This window comes from Ascaphus truei, chromosome 8, assembly GCF_040206685.1.
Source record: "Ascaphus truei isolate aAscTru1 chromosome 8, aAscTru1.hap1, whole genome shotgun sequence".
NCBI classification, from domain to species: domain Eukaryota; kingdom Metazoa; phylum Chordata; class Amphibia; order Anura; family Ascaphidae; genus Ascaphus; species Ascaphus truei.
In genome coordinates, this window is record NC_134490.1 from 29,080,201 (window position 1) to 29,098,943 (window position 18,743).

An 18,743-nucleotide genomic window follows, 5' to 3' on the forward strand; every position below is an offset into this window, starting at 1 on the left:
CCCCAGTAGGATATGTTTTCTGAGAGGGGCATTAACCTCAGCACCTTTCACTCCACTGAGATTGATTGATTGCAGGTAGTGGATGTGAAACCAAAGAGATGTTCATGGCCTTACCTGATATGTATCAGAGAGATCCTACTTTATCAGTGTACTCTGACAGGTGAGTCCCCTCCCCCGATTGCTTAGTTGTGCTGAATAATGCATGGGGGGCTGGTGTGGGAAGAGAAATATGTGTGCATGAGTTATTGTGATATGACTTGTGATGTCATTGTGTTAAAACAGCCTGGTCTGCACTGGTTGAGTTGATAAGACATTGGTTGTTGACAGATGACAGACCCAGAAGACTCATTAATGGATGATGATCTGCAGAAGGTCAATGGTTTTTTATTGAAATGGTAGTGTATCCATGGAACAGCCACTTGGCAGAGGTGGGGGAGGTTAGTATAGTAAAGGAATTGAAAGCTGATTCAATGTGTTCCAAGGCATAGCAGCACACAGATGTTTAATGCAACATCTTAGGCCTCGGGCATGGTCAGCGCTTAGGCGCGCTCTCGCTTAGCATGGGCTCGCGCATGCTTCCGCAAGCGTGCGGAAGCGTAGGTCTTATCCAAATTTTAGATTTCGCGCTCATGGGAGCGCAGCGCCGGTCACGTGAGCGGTTCGCCCAATGAGGGCGAACCAGCTCTGTGACGTCACTGGCCTCCCCCCCGACACGCCCCTGGACGGCGCGCTAACCAAGGCCAGGGAAAGTACCCGCTTTCCCTCAGCCTCAGCGCGCCTCCGCACGGCTGCTGCAACTCTGGACGCAGCCTAAGGCTAAGGCCCCGGTCACGCCGCTGTAACGCGCGCCAGCGATATTGGCGGCGCGTTCAGCCGATTCCCCGGTCTGCAGCTCACTGCAGGAGGAGAGACCGGGAAGGGGGGGAGCGTGGCGGGGGAGTGACGGGGCGCGGCCATGACGTCACCTGGCAGGTTCGCCCTCATTGGCTGAACCGCCGGGGGGCGTGCCTAATCGCCCGACGCGATGCGAGAGAGCAGGAGCAGCTCTCGCCCAAGCGCTGCGGCCCCCCCTCGCAGCGGGCCCGGCGCCATTGAGGGGAGGGCTCTCGTGCGTGCAGCGTCCGTAGTAGGCAGCGGGGGCAAGGCCTTATGCAGGCCTGTTGTATAAGGAGTGGGTCTCACTTACAAGAACGCAGTGTCACTTATAGCACGCATGGGCTTACAATAATGTAAGATAATGCTCCCCTCTAGTGGCAAAGGGGGGTGCAGATCACTAGCAACAATCCTCCATTTTTCATCCAAATTTGTATTACAGAATTTGAACTGAAGGATCCTCTGTAGCGAAAACATACGCACACACATATATTATTTAAGGGTTCGTATCTAGAACACCAACAAACAACACATGATATTTGGCATTCAGTAGTGGTTACATAATAGTGCTCGCTATTTTCTGCTATTCTATGTTTTTTTTTTTGTGAAGTAATTCAGATGCCATCATTTGATAAGATCGGTAAAAGTTTAGGAGCTCTAGAAGTATCATGGGATCGAAAGAAAATAAAGACATTCATTTATAAAGGTGTGTGTGTACACACACACACACACACACACACACACACACACACACACACACACACACACACACACACACACACACACACACACACACACACACACACACACACACACACACACACACACACACACACACACACACACACACACAATGACTGACACATATCAGGTTTACTGATAATGAAAAGGGGGTTTATAAAGGAATGACATTTCTGCCAGTGGAGTCTCTCCCCCAAATGGCTTGCCTGGGTGCACTATGAAAAATAGGTCATACAAATATAGAAAAAGTGTTTGTTCTTCTTTTTAAGACCTGCGAATAACTTTTTTATTCTATTATATATATATATATATATATATATATATATATATATATATATATATATATATTTATGATTCTAATTTTTTTTTATTAGTAGTATTTTCCTATGTGGAACTTTAGATTAATGCAATGTTAAGTAATGATAAAGAGCACTCATAAGCACATTCACCTGTCTTAGACAGGCAATGTTCAGTATTCTTTAACAATACACATCTGATTTGATAGTTATAAATATCATAACCAATGACACTGCTAACTGCTTCTTGTTCCCTCTAGGCCAGGCACCCCATTAGCCAATGGGGGGATATTTCGTGCAGCCTGAAATGCCAATTGTAGACACCAGCAGTTTTCGACAGTAAGTTCCCTGCGGATTCGCTTACTAAGCAGCATGGAATGCTGGGAATAGTAAATCTACCCCTGATATAATACTGTTCTTTCAAGGTGTGGCCCCACCCAGGGCCAAAGTGATCTAATGTCAGTGATCAATCATCTTATAAACACTAAGTGACTGACAGACAACTCTTTCAATGCTAGAGGACATGTAACTCATTGTCCCTACAATCAGAAAAAGGGGTTCAATTATAAATTATTTGTGAAAGTCTGTAAATATTAGAGCCGGAACCCTGAAAGGTTGGAACGGCGATTGTTTATCTTGTTTGATCCACTGCGATTATATTTATGCATGCTCCGTCCATATCATGGAGCCAGTTAGGAAATGGTGCAGGATAAGGAAGAGAGTAGGTTGAGATAAGGGCACTAAAGCCCACCCTACATTTAGGATAATTCAAATTTCCAGTATAAATAATGCCATTGAAAGTAAAGTATAGGTATTTTGAAACCAGTCTGTTAGTTTTAACCTTTTAAATACATTGTTCGTTATTAGTTGTATTGATCCTACGTGGGACGAACCATTAGCATTGATCATGGCCCAGTGTGTGTTTTCCATTCACAGCAGTAATAGCCCCTAGTGGTTTCCCCATTCATGTGGACAGTGGCCCATTCGGGGTTCTCTATCAACATATACAGTCGCTCAATGTGGTTTCTCCATTAACATGGGTGATGGGCCTTTATGGTTTCTCCATTTACAGTGGGCCAGTGGGGCTTATTCATTCAAATGGGTATTAGTTCAGTGTGGCTTCTTGATCCACATAAGCGGTGACCATCTATAGTGTAGCATTACTTTACATGTGGGTATTTGAAAGACCTGTATTCCTGATGACCACCACTGAAATGAGCTAAGGGTAGTTTTTTTTCTTCTGAACATTTGCAGTACTCCTTCATGTAGACGCTCCACGCTTTCATCAAAAAGAATGCAAATGGCTCACCCAGGTAAATCCAAACAAATGATGCAGTCGTCCTATCAAACAGTCCACCACCACCACCATGGCAGGTGTGGTAACGATGAGTCGCAGTGTGCCACATACTATGAGGCACAGTTCCAAGAGGAGGAAAACACCATTATGAACGAGGCAGCTACCACCATCCAGGCCAACTGGCGTGGTTACTGTGCGAGGAGAGAGCTGTGTGAAAAGTATAATGCAGCCATTACCATACAAGCCAACTGGAAGGGCTTCAACACAAGGAAAAACTTGGACAGACAGAATGAATCGGCAACGGTTATCCAAGCTAATTACAAGGGCTACAAGACCCGCAAAGACATGAAAGAGATGCAGCAGTGGGGGAATTGCGGCTGGCATAGTACTTCAATCACTTATGAATCGAGTTATGGAGGTCATGAGTCTTTCATGCAAAAATTAGTACAGGCCAATGCTGCAACGGTTATCCAAGCCAATTATAGGGGCTATAGGACACGCCAAGCTTTGCATGATGAAAAAGTGAAACCCTCAAGAGGGCACCCAACAGGAATGCATGAGGCTACCTTTGGGTATGCTCAGTCCAAATCTATCCCATTACATTCTGCTTCTTATAAATGCACCTCAAGGGAGACATCACCTCATGGCTCCATGAATTATGTAACCTGTAAGTCATCTCAACCCTGTGCTCCAGGACACAAGTGCTCTCAGATGAGCTTTTCAGCTCAATTCAGGAGGCAGTGCGGGGCAAAGGATAATAATGTCTATGCTTCGACCATATCCCATAGGGCGCAAAATGCGCAATCAGCTAGAGGGTCCAGTCCCAGCCAACACATCCGCTCTAAGAGGGGCCAGAATTACGTGCTTGAAGGGATAGGAGTAGGTCCAATTCAGAGCATGAATGAGACGATAGGGTCTTCAGCAGATGCATCGGAATATTCCAGTGTTCGCAGAAGAACAAAGATGGGAGATACATACACACAAGAGAAAATACATAGAGAGCGATCACCTGCTATGAAGTTTGGTGCTTCCAAGAACATGGAGAGAGCCCCCTCCACATATACTAGCCCCAAAACAGGCCGGAAAGTAATAAGGTACAGCAATAACCTGGAGCAGTCTCCTGAAAGGGCCAGGGAGAAAGTGAAGGCCATGTGTAACAATAGAGAAGATGAACTTAAACATCTCCCATCAAAGGTACACAAGAAGCCAACAGCTCATTCCCGTCATGCCTCCTACCAGGAAATGATGGCGTCTAAAAGAAGGAGTGCACAGCTAATTCAAGATCGAAGAGATTCAGAGGTAGCCAGTAGAACTTTAACTGTAAAATGTCAAGGTGAAACGTCAGAATGTAGACATGAATTGCGTGGAACATTCAACTATTCCAGGAAGCATTCACCAAAAAGGACTAAAGACATGGATCACATTTCCTCTCCAAGCCCTCCTGAGCCTAACCCTGTATATACCTGTCCAAAACCGGTCTCCCGAGTGGAGAAGCATGAGGTATCGAAAGCAGAGACATCCTGGAAGTCGGACCAGTCTCATGTCATTAGATCCCCCCAGACACCCTTGGTTTGGGTTCAGGCTGGCGAAACACGGGTATTCAAGACTAGGAAGCATTACCAGCTGGTAATAAAGGCGGCCACCCTCATCCAAGCTTACTATAAGGGCTTTAAAGCGAGGCAGGCACTGAAGCACCAGCAACAGGCAGCCATCAAAATCCAAGCCAGATTTAGGGGCTACAAGGCCAGGGAGTACCTGTCTGAAGCTGGGGTGCTGGATCTAGATGATAGAGAGGAGGATGTGGGCGTCAACAGGCATAACGTGTCGGATGCATCCGGAGATGCATTTGGCTCCAACAAAAGAAACGTCTTGAAATTAACTTTGAGACAATCTCAAAAGCAGTGCACAAGTGCTTCCATTTGTACTAGGCAAGTGAGAAGCTCTTATGCCTGGGGCAGAGCAGAGGAGAGGGAAGAAAAATGGTAAACCGATCAAGAAGGTTCTCTCTTTGCTTTAGCCGTAGGTCCTCAGAATGGTGAGCGTTTGTGACTTCTAGTATCAAGGTCTCAGTTGTCCACTCTAAACAGTTCTGTTCTGTAATAAACGCTGTAAACGCAAATGAGCTCTCCACTCTTGTTTGGGTAAAGCACTTGTAGAAGGTATGTTCAAATGGTTATATGGGAGAGGCTTGATGTAATGGTTATGGTAGGGGTGGCCAACTCCAGTCCTCAAGGGCCACCAACAGGTCAGGTCAACAGTCAATGAGCCACCTGTGCTGAAGCAGGGATATGACCTGTTAGTTGCCCTTGAGGACTGAAGGCCACCCCTGGGTTTTACTAGACTCGAGCTTGTGAGTTCAATTCCAGCCTCAGCCACTTAACACTCGGCCAAATTATTTACAACTGTAACACACACACACACGGTATCGTATATTCGTTTTTGATTATTACGCTCGGCTAACACGATACAAATACCTCCTACATATATAGTTTACAAATAAATGTATTTATGCAGCACTTGTATCCCCTTCATTCCAGGACCCATTCAAGTAATTAATAACCATCATCAGTGCTTGACGTTACCTTAAAAAATGTATTTTTTGTTTTCTTTTTTAAAGCAATTGTAAACATGTTAAACATTGACGCCCAAAGCTTTATTCCCTAAAACAAAAATTGAGAGAGCTTTAAAAAAAATAAAATACCTTTCTCTTTGGGAAGGTGGGACTGTAGGTTTGTAAATAAAAAGAAGTAGCTGTACTCCTGGTGATTTGTAAATAAAAGTACAGTAGTGCTACTCCTTGCAAGCAGTGTCCACAGGACACGGGATTAAACATGGAGCCATTTTTACATGTCCTTCCGGTTACTGCCAGCAGAGGGCAATATGTTGCAGTGAGTATCCGCTCATCTTAAAGGTGCAGTGCCCTGGACTATAAAAAAAAAAAAAGGTTTTTACTTTTCTTGCCTTTTGAAAGTTCACCACTACAGATTTTTCTGCAGCCCCTCTCCTAAACTTATATGGACCATTTAAAGTGGGAGAGACCCCCCTAAAAAAAAAAAAAAAAAACGCCCTGCCATCTGGGAAAAAACAACATAGCAGATTTAAGCTTTAATCCCAGGCAGTACACATCATTAAACATCGAGAGGCAGACACGCAGTGGATTCTGGGAGAGAACATTGCAGCCACAGAGTCTCCCTAATACCATCAGTAGATTCATATATATATATATATATATATATATATATATAGCAACTGTAAATATTCCTGTATATTCATTTGCATGTCTTAGACAGGTCTGCAACCCTGTCTTTCACCATTATCGCCCAGCACACAGCACTTCCACTGCAGCAAGGGATTCTGGGAAATGACATGCAAATGAGCACACAGTGCCACCTTTTATCTCAAGCTCACATTACATGAACAACCCTTAGCCAATGCATGCTGCTTTAAACACAGCTTTTAAGCAAGGACTTGGGAGATGCAAAGCCAGTTAACCCACTCACAGACATGTTTCAACCTTGATGGGTATCATCAGTGTGAGGTTGGTTGCTGACATTTGCTCAGAATCCCTTGCTGCAAGTGGAAGTGCTGTGTGCTGGGCGATAATGGTGAAAGACAGGGTTGCAGACCTGTCTAAGACATGCAAATGAATATACAGGAATATGTATAGTTGCTATATGCTATACTGTGGAGGGTTTTTGTCACTTTTTTTACCCACCATAACCTTAATAAAGTATTTGCAATTTGCATATATATATATATATATATATATATATATATATATATATATATATATATATATATATATACAGTGGTTGACAAATCACCAAAAAATCTACTCGCCACACAAAAAAATCTACTCGCCACCTAGTACCAAACGTATGCTGCTTGGGCCAATAGGAGCTCGCCACGATGTTAAATCCACTCGCCCGGGGCGAGCAAATGTATAGGTTTGTCGAACACTATATATATATATATATATATATATATATATATATATATATATACACACACATACACATACACATACACACACTATATCCATTTTTTTTTGTATCAATTTTTTTATTGGGTACACATAATTAGTACAGTACACATATGGATGTCATGATCCCATGACCATACAGCTTTTGAGATAGTGAGAGTGTCCGCATATCTTTTTCTTTTTTCTGGGTAAGGGGGGATAACTGGGGGTAGTTTGGTGGGGGGATGGAGGACATACAGGGGTATAGGGAAGGAGAGGAGAGGGAAGGGGGGGATTTGTCTTCCAGCAGACTCGGTTTAACCTTCTACTGTTCTTGTTTGCTAGATGGGGGGGAAAAGTAGGGGGGAGGGAGGGTGGTGTTTTCCTGTCTCCGCGACTCTTTTTGGTTTAGGTTATTTTGTTATCCAGGGACCCCATGTGTTCATAAATTGGGGTACTTTTTTTTGGATGAGGGCAGTTAATTTCTCCATCAACATTACTTCGTTGATCCTTCTTGTGACGGTAGCTCTAGATGGGGCTTTGATCTGTTTCCAGGCGGCTGAAATGGCACATCTGGCTGCAGTCAAAATTGACATTATTAGTTTCGATATTGGTGGGGGTAGGTCTGGAATTGGTTTGTTTAACACCAGGGTCAGAGGGTCTAGTGGTAGGGTTAGTCCTGTGACTTGTTTTATAAGACTCTGGATCTGTATCCAGAATCTTTGTATCTCCGGACATGACCACCAAATATGGGCCATGTCGCCCTTTTGACCACATCCACGCCAGCACAGGTCAATTGCGCCGGGGTAGATCTGGCTCAGTCTAACCGGAGTCAGGTACCATTGAAATAAAATTTTGTATATGTTTTCTTTTATGATTGTGCAAATTGAAGTTTTGGGTGCTTGCTCCCAGATCTCCTCCCAATCTTCTGGGTCGATTGAGAGGCCTAGTTGTGCAGACCAACGTTGCATGTATCGGTGGTCGGGTGGGGTAGAGGGGGACTCTAGTCCTTTGTATATCTGTGAGATCAATCCTTTTTGATAAGTCCTTTTACTGCATAGGGATTCGAACTTGGTTAGTTTGGGGAATTTGGCGGTAGGTGAGAGAGATAATTGGAAATGTCTGACCTGCAGATATTTGAAGAGGTGTAAGTCTTGGATATCAAATTTGTTTCTGATCATCTGAAACGTAGCGATCTCATCTTTCTGCAGCAGATCGGCCACCATCCTAATATTGCGACTCTGAAATTGGTCGAATTGCTTAGGGGAACACCCTGGGGGGAATTTGGGGTTCCCGAAGATGGGGGTGAGCTGTGAGGGGGATGCTAACAGACCATACTTCCCCTTGCTTTTAAGCCATGCTTCCCACGTGCATCTCATTGCTCCCAGGGCAAACCTTTGTGGTTTGGCTCCGCTGCCCCCAGACGGCCACATAGCCATCTGGAGGGAGAGGGGACAGGCGTAGTGAGTCTCTATTTCTAACCATGAAGCTAGGGCCGGGTCGCAATTCCAAACTACAGCCTGCTTCAACTGTGCAGCGAGATAGTATTTCGCTAAGTCGGGGACCCCCAGACCTCCTCTGTCTCTACTCGCGAGCATCACTGATCGGGGAACTCTGGGCTTTTTATCGTTCCAGATAAATTGGAGGATTTGTGACTGCATGTTTTTAAGAGTTGTTTGTGGGATCGGAATTGGAAGGGTTTGGAAGTTATATAACAGTCTTGGAAGAACGTTCATTTTTACTGCCGTCATTCTTCCAAACCATGAGATTTGGTATTTTTTCCAGATTTCAAGGTCTTTTTTAATCTGGTTAAATAAGGGAGGATAGTTGTATTGGTATAGGGTATTGTAAGAATTAGAGATTTTAACACCTAAGTATTTAATATAGGAGGAACTCCAGCGATATTTAAAATTAAAAAAAAAAAATCCATTTTATTTTTTTAACAAATAAACAAGTATGGGGCCTTTTTTGTTATTGGCTCCTGGGCGGGATTGTAGCATTAACTCTGGCAGTGAAAGGGATAGGTGCTGGCATTACCTGCAGTATACTCAGGTTACACCTACTCAGTACACACATCCTTCCTACTCGGATACATAGACGTGGTGCAAAGGTATTTGTTAAACACCTGTTGAAACCTTCACTCTCCCTGCATTATGGCTGGGCAAAGGAGTCTCCCACTGCTGCTCCTCCTGAGTTTATATACGGCAGTACTACTTGAGGGTAAAGTACCTTTTCCTGTGTGTATTCAAAGTATTGTCTGGCTTAACAGGAGAGAAATGTGTTGTGATGTTTGTTTCTGTATTATTTAACAGCCAGACAAAGCATAATCTAGTGTAACAAGGGTTATGGAAAGAACATGTTACTATGTAAATAAAACATTAGTATTTAAATGGCATTAACCTTTTATCATTTATAATAGTTAATATGATGTAACCCTTTTAAATATGTATGTATTAGTTATAATATATTAAACACAATATAGCCATTTTAAAAATCCTTTTTTTGTATTTGAAAAATATTTATAGATTTACATACACTGTGTGTGTGTGTGTGTGTGTGTGTGTGTGTGTGTGTGTGTGTGTGTGTGTGTGTGTGTGTGTGTGTGTGTCTATATAGATGTGTGTGTCAATACATATATATGTGCATGTGTCTCATATATTAAATGCATTAAGGAAACACAGTTTTGAAAAAGCGTACATTGATCTTATAAGGCACATTTATGAGAATGCCACATCAACCATTAGATTACATAAAGATACAAGCAAAATAAGGATCAGCGAGGGAGTGCAACAGGGAGACACCATGTCATGCTTTTTACAGCAACACTTGAAGAATTATTCAAGACATTAAATTTGGAAGACAAAGGAATCAAAATAAACGGTGCACAGTTGAGTCACCTACGATTTGCAGATGACGTTATTTCTGCCACGAGTCCAGAAGACGTCCAGCAACAAATCAGAGAACTCTCTGAAGCAACCAAGAAGATGGGCCACCATGTGAGTGTCAGCAAGACCAAAGTGATCAACAAATGTGTCGTGTCATCTCTACAAAGATTAAAATAAATGGTAAAGTGTAAGTTAAGTTAAAAATGGTGTCTACCTTGGCCGGCAAATAACAATGGATGGAACCTTACGAATTAAATCAATAGGAGACTGAAGATGGGATGGAGTATTTGAAAGAAACAAGACAATCTTTCAAAGGAACCTTCCATTGTGCCTCAAGAAAAAAGTTTTAGACCTGTGTATTCTGCCCGTGCTCACGTATGGATGTTAAACTTGAACCCTAAATGCGAAGATAATTCAGAAGCTTCAGACAACGCAATGAAGTATGGAGAGATGTGTGAGTGTATAGATATGTATGTGTCTGTATAGACATGTATGCATGTATGCATCTATATTTATATACAGGCACATTGTGTGTGTGTGTCTGAGGATTTTACAGTAATGCCCGTGATTGGGGTAACAAAGCAATTTCTACAAAAAAAATAAACCTTGGTTGTCAGAGGGGCAGCTGAGCGGTGAATTCCTTGTGGTTCTGACCTTTGTGGTAAAGAAGGGGTTAAGACCTGCAATCTGCTTACAATAGCCTGAATCCCTGCGTTTTTTGCAGCCTGCGGTACTAATATGTAAAGTTGATCAGGTATTTCAGGATAAACAACTTCTAAGCAAGCTAGGGTGACACCTTCCATGTGAGAGGAGTGTATACGTCAGACCTGACCACTTTCACTGATTTTTCTCTTAGCAGAGAAGGTCTCAGACTTCAGTCGTGCTCCCTGATAAAATGTGGGACTTTCCCATTACAGCGGCAACCCCTCCAGAACATATACGTTTCACTCATACAGTATAATGTTAGTATCCTGCCCCCGAGCAGGTCCTGTTTATTTTGTTTTTAAACATTTTTTGTGTTAATGATCATGGTTTTCTTAATCTGTCTGAGGCCCACCGCACAAACACGTACTGCTCCCCCCACATACGCTCTGACTGCTCCCCCCACATACGCTCTGACTGCTCCCCCCACATACACTCTGACTGCCCCCCCAATACATACACTCTGCTCCTCCCTACATAAACTGCTCCCCCCTACATACACTCTGCACCTCCCCACATACTTTTTGACTGCTGCCATGCACATACTTTGACAGCCCCCCCACATTCCGACTATCCCCCCACATACATTGCGACTGTCCCCCAAATACATTGCGACTATCCCCCCACATACACTCTGACTGTGCCCAACATACCATCCCACCCCACATACCATCTGACATCCCACCCCACATAATGATTTCCCCCACATACATCTGACATCCCACCCCACATAATGATTTCCCCCACATACATCTGACATCCCACCCCACATACCATCTGACATCCCACCCCACATAATGATTTCCCCCACATACATCTGACATCCCACCCCACATACCATCTGACATCCCACCCCACATAATGATTTCCCCCACATACATCTGACATCCCACCCCACATAATGATTTCCCCCACATACATCTGACATCCCACCCCACATACCATCTGACATCCCACCCCACATAATGATTTCCCCCACATACATCTGACATCCCACCCCACATACCATCTGACATCCCACCCCACATAATGATTTCCCCCACATACATCTGACATCCCACCCCACATAATGATTTCCCCCACATACATCTGACATCCCACCCCACATACCATCTGACATCCCACCCCACATAATCATTTCCCCCACATACCATCTGACTGCCCCCCACACGACTTACCCCACATGCCCACTGCCACTTAAACCCTGTGTCCACATTCCCCATATTTTTTAAGTGAAACTTCTTTGCTGGGACCAAATGTCTTTTTCTTGAGACGGAAGTGGGGTATGGAAGTGGTCACTGCTGGCAGATGAGGCCGTCGGGCCGCGCATGCGCAGAAGATGCCCTCACCACATTGTCGGCTCGCAGATGCGGCCATCGCCGCAATCAAGCACATGCGTACAGCACAGACATTGTCGGCTCGCACATGCGCAGATGCGGCCATTGCTCGATCATGCGCACAGCACAGAAGGGTCCTCGGGCCCTTGCGCATGCGCAGAAGAATACTCTGGCCGGTCTCTGGCGCGCATGCGCAGAGGCCTCTGGAGCTCGGCAGCCATCAGTGCGTTGTGCTTGGGAAGCAGCAACAGCAGCACCAGAGGAGGAGAGGACACGGAGCCAAGACCACCCACCCACACCATCACACTGTAACACACACACACCCACACCCACACACACTGACAACCACACAGACACACTGTCACACACACACAAATAATTCACAGTTAGTGCAAATAGCTAATACAGGGGGTGGGGTTGCAAGCACGCGCTTTCTAAGTCAAATGTCTTTGCGTTTTGTCAATGAAATTGTATTTTGATCACCAACACAAATACAATATCTGTGACAAAACAGGGACAAGCGACAAAGAAGTTTCACTGAAAATGCACGTGCTCGGCGCACACACAATTATTTCATGCCCTCTAACGGTCTGACTATCACTGCCCCTCACCAACCTTATCATTTATAAAGGACAGTTTCACCCATGTGAACTAATGGCAGGGATATGTTTATTGGGACCATTCTTAGATATTGATATTTTTTACATTTCTATTTTATTTTATAACATGGTCCCACTGCGCAGAAAGACACAGGACTTAATGCTGGGATCCTCACAGTGCCGGAGACATGGTTGAAAAATGATACATATTCTCAAATGTCCTGTTTCTACTGGCTAGCTGCCAGAGGCCATTTTAATCACCCGATTTTCACAATCATAAAAAGTAATACTGCATCAGTGGGAAATTAGACATATGAGCAGATTTTTTTTGGACAAGTCTGTGGCACTGTCCCTTTGACCCCCGTGGAGAATTGACCCTGGGAGGATGTTGGTAACTATGGGTTTGGGGTCTACTTAGAGCAACCGTTTTACACTGGGCAGGGCCGCCATTAGGAGGGGAGTGCCAGGACAACGGTCCCATGCCTGAAGGCTGAAGGGGGGCGCGCCAGCCGAACCCCGTAGTTGGGTCAAAACGGACGTAGGTTGCGACTTCCAGGAATGGCCCAGCCCCTTCATATGCAGGGAGAAATCAAGTAGACACTATCCCCCCCCCCCTTATAGACAGGCACCCACCGTGCTGCCCAAGCTGTCTGCCCCCACCCCCTCCTGTGCTGCGCAATAATGGTCTCAGCGCTGAAGGAGTTGGTAGCTGATATGTAGTTTGGTTGAATAAAGACAATGCCAGTTTTAGAGAACATGACACTGTTTGCTGTCCCAGACACACTAATAGCGACTGGTGAACCACGGAAGCATATGACGTGGGTGAGAGTACTGTACTTGCCAATATTATTCCACCTTTATGTACTTAACCCTTTGCTGCTTAGTTGTCAGAGGGGCCTGCAGCACATTGCTAAACAGTCACAGCTCCTCTCCCATGCGAAATATAGTACATTTTATATTCTGAGACTGTTTGTTCTTGTTAGTAAAAGTGAAAGGGCCCCGACAGGTTTGTGCTATTCTAGGAGAAGCAGAAGTAAGCAGTTACATAGTAAATGAGGTTGAAAAAAGAAATTCTGTACGTCCATCAAGTACAACATATGCTAAATTTAGACGACAGATACTTTATCCTAAATTTGTACTCACAGAGGAAGGCAAACAAACAACCCCAGTATTTATTTATCAAATGTTTTACCAGGAACTAATTCATTGGGAGTTGCCAATGCATTTTTTTGCCAAATGCTTTTTTTTCTAATGATTGTTGATTTGTATTTTTCTGTTTTTTGTTTGGCTTGTAATTTTGTAATATTGATGGCTTGTTTTAATTTGATTTTCCTATTGTTTAGCATTTGTATTTAATGATTTATTTTGTTGGCTACTGGTTTTAATTGATGTGTTGCCTAGTGTTTTTTTTATTAATTAATTTATTTCTTGGTTAGTGTTTAAAATTAATTAATTGATTGGTTGGCTAGTGCCTTTATTTATTTAATCGGTTGGTTGGCTAGTGCTTTTGTGTCTTGAATTGTGCTGTTTAGGTACTTGTGTATATGTTTTATGATTGTGTATTTTTGACCTTGAGGCTTTTTTATTAGGGTGACCATTGACTGCTATATTGGCTTATCATGCCCATATTATATGGGTATGATGTGCCACTATACCAATCAATGGGTACAGGGTGGGTGTAATGGTCCCGGGGTGGGTGGTTAGGCCTCCCGGGTGGGTAGCAGGGGAGGGTGGGTTAACACCTTAATTACTATAGCGGTTATTAACCGCTAAGGTAATTAAGGGGTTAGTGGCCATTAGATTGTATTATTTATTGTATTCTTTCTAGCAACGGAGGACATGGCTGGGTAAGTAGAAAGGTTTATTTACTTTAGTTATGCTGGCTGGCTAATGTTTGATGTAATAATGGGCAAATGAGCTATTATCCATATTTTGATAATAGTTATTTTGACCATGACTGTACTGTATGTGTTAGGGCGGGGAGAGTGTATTTATTTAAATGTATTGGTAAAACATTTTGGGACACAGGATTGATACTGCAGGCCTGCGGGGACCCGAGGGCCCCCAGACACCCGCGGAGACCACCCGAGGGCCCCCAAATACCCTCGGACACCACCTGAGCACCCGCAGCTTCTGGTATCAATCATGTGGGGTTAGAGGAGGTGGGTATTAGTTTTTATTGTGGGTAAAGGGGGTATTTGGCCCTTGATGGGTAGTGGGAGTGGCCTTAGTGGTTAGCCGCTAAGGTAATGAAGTTGACTCTAAATGCATTTTTATTGCCTGGGATTCATGCCGGGGGTCACCGGTGCTGATATTAATGGGTATCAGCTCCGGAGACCCCCGGCATCAATCCGATGCAGAAATAAAGCATTTTGTTATTCTAAGTCCTGTCTCGCCGCTTCTCAGCAGGTTGTCACCACCTTCATGCCAACTTTTCCTGGCGTGAGGATTTTGTGAAAAACTCGCCATTCTTGAGCCGCCATACACTGGCGACACATTTAATTGCACTGCGGCCAGATCCGCAAGCCGGGAGATTTCCCGGCTTGCTAGTGGCCGCCCCTCGGCGTGCCGCGCGTCATAGACGCGCGGTCACGCGTCTTCGGGAGCGTGCGCCCCCTGCACGCACGTCCAGGGGCTCCCCGAGGGAGCCCTGGTGTCCCGCGATCGCGGGACAGCGGCAGGGGGTTCCGGGGGACCCGGCGGACCCGGCAGCGGGAGGGAGAGCGCCCCGATCGGAGGGCGCTCTTCCGCTGCTTCGGCGCGCGCCCGTCACACTCGGGCGCGCGCCAGGCTACTGCTGCGGCACAGAACGGGCAAATGCTCGAATAAACTGTGCCGCAGCAGTAGGCCTCGATAACCTAATCGCGGCTACTAGAATGGCACGATTTTCAGGAACTGACGATAAATGGCTTATGACCGCATACTCGCGATTTTTTTTTGTTGAAAGATAACATTTTTGTTGAAAGAAAACATTTTTGGTGATTCAGTCTTTTATCACCCACTTATCGACGCTTGTAGAATCACTGTAGGCATTTTGGGCTATAAGTGCTCGATAAGTGGCTTATGAACGCTTAGTGCATAGACCCCTTAGAGTTTGTTCTGATCTGGAACTTATTTTTTGGTAACTTTAAAAATTTAGCCTTGGTCTCAAATACCATTTTTACAGTCTTGTCAGTGTTTAAAAATAGGATTGGAAATTGGAAATTCAATTTTCAAGTCTCAGAAAGTCAGATTGAAGTACGTGGCCAAGGTCAGAGAGGTTAGGGCTGTGTTCATATAAGATTGTGTCATCTGCATACATGTGTATTGAAGCTCCCTTACAAGCTGTAGGAAGATCATTAATGAACACTGAGAAGAGTAGGGGCCCCAGAACAGAGACTTGCGGGACACCGCAGGTGATATCCAAGGGGTTGGAGTTAGAGCCCGAGATAGACACATGTTGGGACCTACCGGATAGGTCGGAGTGAAACCAGTTTAAAGCATGCTTCCCTATTACAGAGCTCTGAAGTTTCTTTAGCAAGATAACATGATCAACAGTATCAAAAGTTTTTGCAAAATCTAGGAATACTGCACCAGTGAGTTGTCCCTGTTCCATTCCACACTGGATTTCATTGCAAACTTTTAGGATGGTAGTTAGCGTGGAGTGTTTGGGGCGAAAGCCAGATTGGAATTGGCTAGGGAAATTTGTCTTGGTATAGTAATCACTTAATTGGGAGTGAACACATTTTTCCATGACTTTGGATAGTATTGGGAGAAGAGAGATTGGCCTGTAGTTTGAGACAGAGTTTGTGTCCCCACTTTTGAAGATTGAGACAACTCTGGCAGTTTTCCAGGTCTTAGGCCTTGCCCCCGCTGCCTACTACAGCGTCCGCTGTGGCTGCACGGACGAGAGCCCTCCCCTCAATGGCGCCGGGCCCGCTGCGAGGGGGGGCCGCAGCGCTCGGGCGAGAGCTGCTCCTGCTCTCAATAGAATTGAGAGCAGGACTCGCGGCGAGCGATTAGGCACGCCCCCCGGCGGTTCAGCCAATGAGGGCGAACCTGCCGGGTGACGTCATGGCCGCGCCCCCGTCACTCCCCCGCCACGCCCCCCCTCGGTCTCTCCTCCTGCAGTGAGCTGCAGACCGGGGAATCGGCTGAACGCGCCGCCAATATCGAGGGCGCGTGTTACAGCAGCGTGACCGGGGCCTTAGCCTCAGGGATATGGCCTGCAGACAGAATAGAGTTGATTATGGTAAGTGAGATATAATCTAATGATATGTCATAAATTGAAAAGTAAATTCCTTCCTGATATTGGCAATCAGATTACAACTCCCTGGATCAACATCCTTCCCATGTTTACTTATTTTAGAATATCCCTGTATTATATATATATATATACTTAACGGAGACGGAAGTAGTGGCTCAGTCTCAGTGACTGACACTGAGTTTGACGCAGGGGAACCTGGTTCAATTCCCTGTGTCGGCTCCTTGTGACCTTGGGCAAAGCACTTTATCTCCCTGTGCCTCAGGCACCAAAATCATAGATTCTAAGCTCATCTGGGCAGTTACTGCATCTGTAAAAAACCCTCTGTGCTGTGCTATACTATCCTATACTGTAATTGTGAAGCGCTTTGAGTTCCATTGTGAGAAAAACTTTATGAAATAAAGTTATTATTATTATTATTAATAATAAACAAGACAAGGGATCAACAATAAAAGACTGTGCACTTACAAAGAGAGTTCTACATGAAATGATACAAGAACACAGCAAAAAAAGGAGCAAGAACAAACCACCAATGATGTGCCATTGTGTCCTCCCAGAAGAAGTGGAAAAGGCAATAAAATCCATGATGGATGGGATGGCTCCCGGGGAAGATGGAATTACGACTGAAATCTTGAAAGAAGTCGGGGAAGACGTACTGTAGGGAAAATCATCTCCGCCACAAGAAAGGAGAGAAAGAAGACCTCAAGACTTACTCACCGACAGGATTTTTAGGAAGAGACTAGCTAATGGGTGCAACAGATCCTGGGCTTTGACCAGTCTAGACTTGCAGGGGTGCTCAACTCCAGTCCTAAAGACCCCTAACAGGTCAAGTTTTCAATATATCTCTGCTTCAGTACAGGTTGAGCCACCTATGCTGAAGCTGGGATAGCCTCAAAACCTGACCTGTTGGGGGGTCTTGTGGACTGGAGGTGAGCACCCCTGGCCCAGAAAACAAGCAGGATTTCACTGTGGATACAACACAATGGACCGCATCTAAGTCGTACAAGAAGTAATTTCTCAAAGTAATAAGATACGATTTACCATTCAGTTCAGGATTTGTACACACCCAGAGTACCACTGCTTTTTTCCCCCACTTACTTTCATAGGAAAATGAATTGACAAAATAACAGTCTCTTTTCTATTTCTGTTTGCGAGACTAAATTCTGTATTCTGTAAAATTAAATGGAAAGGGCTTTCCGCAATGCTAACAGGTTAGAATAATTCTGGAACCAGACGTACTACTTCTTTAAGACTTTTTACCCACTAAGTATATTTTTAAAGCAGCAAAATAGTTAAATCGTATGTTCACATTTTTTTTTAATCTGTTCTGTAGTATTAGATAATACGGCATTTTTTTTTTCCTCTTTGTGATAATTTGTTGCCAATATTCCCAGCAGTTTGACTGTAAACTGTAACAATAGATAATGTTACTGTAGCAAGAAAAGGATACATTGTAGCTGCTGAGTTACACTGACTGAAGCAGCCATTTCGTTAGGCACACAATCAGGATTTTTAAAGATTCAGAACAGGAGCACCAAACGATTGGCAGTTTAGGTAAGAATGTGTGCTTTACATATTAAAAGAAGAAAGAAAAAAAGGGGGAATGTAGTATTGCTGCTTTAAGGCCTTGTTTACAAAAAGGGTGTACCCTGCCTTTTATAAAGCAGTATGTATGACGGGCGAGATCTTTTAAGTTATGTGGGGAGAGGCCCTGCATTAGTACACTGAAATCGTATTAAACTTTTGCGATTAGCATGGGCTGATCAAAGACATACTTTGTGTACCACCCGATCACGTTATACCCCACGT

General features: G+C 44.4%; 2 protein-coding genes across 7 annotated transcripts in view; both read left to right on the plus strand.

Annotated features, from left to right (window-relative positions):
* The first annotated feature begins 27 nt into the window (after positions 1 to 27).
* IQCN (IQ motif containing N) lies at positions 28 to 5,317 on the plus strand. Of its 4 annotated transcripts, none has more exons than XM_075611044.1 (3): positions 28 to 160; positions 2,171 to 2,249; positions 3,165 to 5,317. In XM_075611044.1, exons 2-3 carry the CDS (start codon positions 2,191 to 2,193, stop codon positions 5,191 to 5,193), a joined length of 2,088 nt encoding a protein of 695 aa, XP_075467159.1. In that variant the 5' UTR covers positions 28 to 160; positions 2,171 to 2,190; the 3' UTR covers positions 5,194 to 5,317. The 4 variants fall into 4 exon arrangements, with proteins under 4 accessions (XP_075467159.1, XP_075467157.1, XP_075467158.1 ...); XM_075611042.1 differs by lacking the exon at positions 28 to 160 and adding an exon at positions 263 to 437; XM_075611043.1 differs by lacking the exon at positions 28 to 160 and adding an exon at positions 272 to 395.
* A 3,914-nt stretch (positions 5,318 to 9,231) lies between these two features.
* CIST1 (colon, intestine and stomach enriched 1) overlaps positions 9,232 to 18,743 on the plus strand; it is a 59,344-nt gene continuing 49,832 nt past the window's right edge. For all 3 annotated transcript variants that reach the window (XM_075611046.1, XM_075611048.1, XM_075611047.1), the window contains exon 1: positions 9,232 to 9,388. In XM_075611046.1, the coding sequence (XP_075467161.1) occupies positions 9,322 to 9,388 (67 nt within the window). In that variant the 5' untranslated portion in view covers positions 9,232 to 9,321. The remainder of the gene's footprint in view (positions 9,389 to 18,743) is intronic.